Below are 4,605 nucleotides of genomic sequence, written 5' to 3' on the forward strand. Positions count from 1 at the left end.
ATGCCCTGTCCCAGCCTGGGAACCTGACTGGAGCCCTCAACTACTACAGGAACGTGTTCAGGTGAGATGCTCAGAGGCCAACAGAAATCAGACTTTTAATTTATTTGTAAGTTCTTTGTCGGCGATTCTTTGTTGTTGATTTAATGGTTGTAGTTGGGTCATGAGGAGCAGTTTGTATGTTGTGTCACAAAGGAAATTTTGAAATGATAGCTCCCTCTAGTGACAAGAAGAAACACTACACACTGAAGGTCAAATTCAATGCTGTTAATTGGATTCTTTTGTTTATTTGTTTTGATGTTAAATTAAGCCTAACCAATAATAATATTGGTCAGCTAATATTTCATGTCTATGTATGCTTCAGTGTCGTTTTACCTTGTGCTTTTTTATTTAAGCATTTTCCTCTTTCTTGAACAATGTCTCCATTGATGTGCTTGTAGGTGATGCCTTGTACAAAGTGTCTTTGTGTATCACTTGCACAAGCATATGGAATGAGAGAAATTCTGTGCGTTCACAATGTTCTGTCTTGTTTTGTAATGAAAGGAGGGTCAAACATTGCATATGACTTCAGTATGTTGGGGGTGCTAAGCTTTGGACAGCTAAACACTAAAGTCTTTTCATATTAGACTTCTGTCAGCACATTGTAATCATCAGCAACATCATTTCTGCTCCAACGCCAGAAAGTCCTACACAAAGCTGGTTCTAAACCTTAATAAGAGGAGAATGAAAACATGCTTCATTGCCATAGCGTTGACACATGTTACATATAAATTATGTTATGGATAGGAAATATATATCTGCAGCTTATTTTTAATGTGGGTTGATGATATATATTGTGCATATTTTAAAATGTCCATTTTGGATAATGGACAGAGTGCAGGTGCCATGAGCATGTAATATGCACATGCATGACTTAACTCTCCATCTGTTCTTTAAGCATGCGGTATTTATACTCAGGACATGGACGTGTGTGTGTGTGTGTGTGTGTGTGTGTGTGTGTTTGACATCAGAAGAATGCTAAAATGAGGCCATGTCCAATTGACTGCAACATTTGAAAGGAACACATTAAAACAAACCAAGTACTTTTCACTGACCTGTAATTGTACTGTCTGGTAACTGTCTGGAATCATAAACTTGTACAGAGCTGCTGTCTTGATGCTCTCATTTAACAGCGTTATGTCTTTTGTGTGTATTTTCTATGTAGCTTCCTCCCTCTTATTCAGACAGAGGTCAGGTCTCCAGTTCTGCTGCTATGGGGGGAGAGAGACGCCTTTCTGGAGCAGGAGATGGCTGAAACCTGTCGTCTTTACATCAGAAACCACTTTCGTCTCAATATTATCTCTGGAGCCAGTCATTGGTTGCAGCAAGACCAGCCCGACATCGTTAACACACTCATATGGACCTTCCTCAAAGAGGGAGAGGGACGGAAAAACTACAGGAACTGAGTAATATAAGACGTCCTTCTCTCTCTGGTCCCTTCCAGTGAAGTGGGACGAGGGATATGCCTGTGAAATCCTACCAACATAACTATAATGCAATCATCGTTTTGAATTTGACACATTTCAGATATTTTTTTAGAGTGTTATGGTGAAAGTGGTGGAAAAAAAAAAAAACTCAAAACAAAAGCACATTTTTACTCTGAGAAGGTTAAGAGAGTAGCGCATTTAATCTTTTTTTTTCTCCTTCCTTTTTTTTTTCCCAGAAGTTTGCACATGACATTCGCCTTAAAGTTTGTCAGTGACAATATGTTACAAGTATATGGCAAAATCTCCTTGTGAGTTGTATTGTGTGGTGCCTTTCTGACTTAAATTGTACCATTTTATGCGATGTGAAAAGTTGTGCCATGTCTTTTGAGGTCCAGCTGTGACGTAGTCTGCTATAAGTGTCAACAGGGCAGTCCTCTTTAATTCAGACACAATACTCTGGGAGCTCACAATTCTCTCTCCTTCTCTATCAGGTAGTGTTGTATTAATGGAAAAAAAAAATGTTCCTCTTCTTTTTTTGTATTTTTGAACAATGTTTGGCTCAGATATTTAAGAATGTTGTAATTTTGAACTTTGGAGATACACATTCACACATGCACACACACCCACACATGCAAATATACACACACACACACCCATACACACACACGCACAGACAAAATGATGTTTAAATATTGTGCACTTTTTTGTATCTCTTCCTACACGCTGCATCAATGAAAGTCACTAAACCAGCTCTGCACCATTTTGATTTTTAAGCAAATAAAGAAACAATAGCTACAAATCCAGTCGGCATAATCTTTTTGTGTTCAAAGGCATGTTACTCTTAATATAGGTAAACAATTTTTTAAAGTGTTTCTTGCTTATGAAAATGTTATACAGACATGACAGTTTTGCAAAGTGTAAACTACTTTACTATTCGCCTTGAGTATTTCTTATGAGTCCTGTCAGAGACAGGAGCGTGACGTGACATGACCCAGATACAGCAACTAAGCTGGAAAAGTTGATTCAAAGCAGAAGCTTGATTACCTTTCAAACCTTGCTATACTCCAAGCAAGGGAATTAAAGGAAAGCACCCAAGCCCTTTACAAATCAGTCAGTCTTACCAACTTTCATCAAAAATATCAAAATAGCTCACTTTACCTCATCTTAGACTAATCACTGATATAAACTGAGAGATGAAAAAGAAAGAAAGGGGGAAAATGGACAGCTCTGTCCTCTGTAATTTATGTTTGAGGATTAATGCAAGACAGCGATGACAGTGAAAGTACGTCACGAGCTTGCATGAACTTGCATCAGCAGTTAAGAAATATTATCGCATTACTAACTTGAATGTTTTGAATGAAGTTTCGCATTTGAAGTAAAACGGAAACAGCTCTAGATTGTTATTATTCCTGTAAACAACACATTTTTTTCTCTGTCTTTCTCAGGCCTTCGATTTTCACGTGTTCTAAGGGTGACTGAATTTCCTCGTGAATGACGTCACTGTAAGCGTGGTAGGGAGCAACGAAATATAAACATTACCTAGAGAGGACATGACCTTAAATTCTGAAGAGCGATTTGTATGATATTTACTGTAAGCACTCATAAGCATTGAACAGTGTTGCGAAGTTGCATTATACTGGTTTCCAACTATTATATTACTGTTGTATACACAGAGTTGCACTGTCGATATCAATTTCTTTGATAGGTCCCCATGTCAACCGGGTGCCATATTGGACTATAAGTTGAAGTAGCCTCTTCTAGTTCACGTAGAATTCAGTCGTTTGTTGGCGTTTCGGAAGGACCGGTTGGGAAGACATGAGCAGGTTTCATCTCTGATATTTTTAAATACGTACATCCAACGTGAATTCAACCCTTGTATGTTGCATGCATATTTAGTTGGCTGTAATAACTGTATTTTCTGCAGCTTCGGTAAGTGTAAGTTAATGAGCTAGCTTGTTAGCATACTGGCTAATGTTAGCTTTCCAGTCTGCCGTCACACCCCAGCCTACAAAACTGGAACTGTGTTGGTCCATGTGCTGTTTATATTTACGAATGTCATCCGGTCAAGACGTATTCACATCTTATTTAATTAATGCGTAAACCATTTCAGCCATTTTATCATAACTGGTACTCGGCAGTAGATGCAGATATCCCTTTGTGATTCTGGGAGGCGATAACGGACTGTTTTAGCTATGGACTGAAGAAGCATTTGAATGCTGAAGTAATCTGGCCACCGACAAACTGTCACAGAGCGATTTTAAAATTACTTGCAAGAGAGTGGAGAAATCACGTTTAAGAGACATTACAAATGCAATGTGTTTTTAATCTACATTAGCTCTTGTAGAGATAGAATAAAGTGGAAAGTCCACATTTTTTATTACTATTATTTTCGCCTTGGAGCTTTTAAAACCTAAAAGTTGTAGTTAGTTAAAAGCGTATTTTATTTAGAATTACGAGTCTCTGAGACTTCTTGCTTAGAAAACAGCTGATAAGCTCAACCCGCAAATTAATTCTCGCACACTCAGCACTTGGCAGGTCAAAGCACAGGTCCAGCTTAGTTCACTGTTGTCTCGATAAATTCACTGTTTTTGCTGGATGCTGATGGTTGCTCTCAAACGTAATGGTGTCAGTAAATTGACACAGTTTATAATGACAGAACAGCAACTAGAACAGTCCTGCCGCGTTTTAAGTCTGTGTTCTCACTGCTTTTAAGTGAAGGCAGGCGGACAAATTTCTCCCGTGTGATCCTTGCTTAAGATTTTACACTTTTTCCCAATTTTGTCGCATTATTTATCCATGTAGGCTATTTTATTTATTTGACTGAAATATCTTGTTGTCGAAATATTTTAATATTCGGCACTCAGTTATAGCTCACTTCAGATTTCCTCTATAGAGTTTCTTTTATCTCTTACTATATTCTCGTTTAGTTGTAGTGAAGCTACGCAAATTTCTTCATAATTCCTGTGTTAACTGTCAATTTACCATCTGTCAGTAGGGTCTTTGTAAAAGCGTGTGTCATTGTACTTGAATCATTCTTGTTATGGACAATAAATGTTCAACTGTCAGTTCTCTCTTTGTTTCGCATTAGGCTTGGAACTTTGCGAGAATGAACTACCTTTAAGTGGATCACTCGCCTTCTAGG

General features: G+C 38.0%; 1 protein-coding gene across 1 annotated transcript in view; it reads left to right on the forward strand.

The window, feature by feature from the left end:
- Positions 1-1,933, forward strand: part of ephx4 (epoxide hydrolase 4) — a 9,598-nt gene extending 7,665 nt beyond the window's left edge. The window contains exons 6-7 of the mRNA XM_030791598.1: positions 1-61; positions 1,202-1,933. The exon at positions 1-61 is cut by the window's left edge and continues 88 nt beyond it. Coding sequence (XP_030647458.1) covers positions 1-61; positions 1,202-1,442 — 302 coding nt within the window. The 3' untranslated portion in view covers positions 1,443-1,933. The remainder of the gene's footprint in view (positions 62-1,201) is intronic.
- The last annotated feature ends 2,672 nt before the right edge of the window (positions 1,934-4,605 follow it).

Source organism: Chanos chanos, chromosome 14 (genome assembly GCF_902362185.1).
Source record: "Chanos chanos chromosome 14, fChaCha1.1, whole genome shotgun sequence".
Classification (NCBI taxonomy): domain Eukaryota; kingdom Metazoa; phylum Chordata; class Actinopteri; order Gonorynchiformes; family Chanidae; genus Chanos; species Chanos chanos.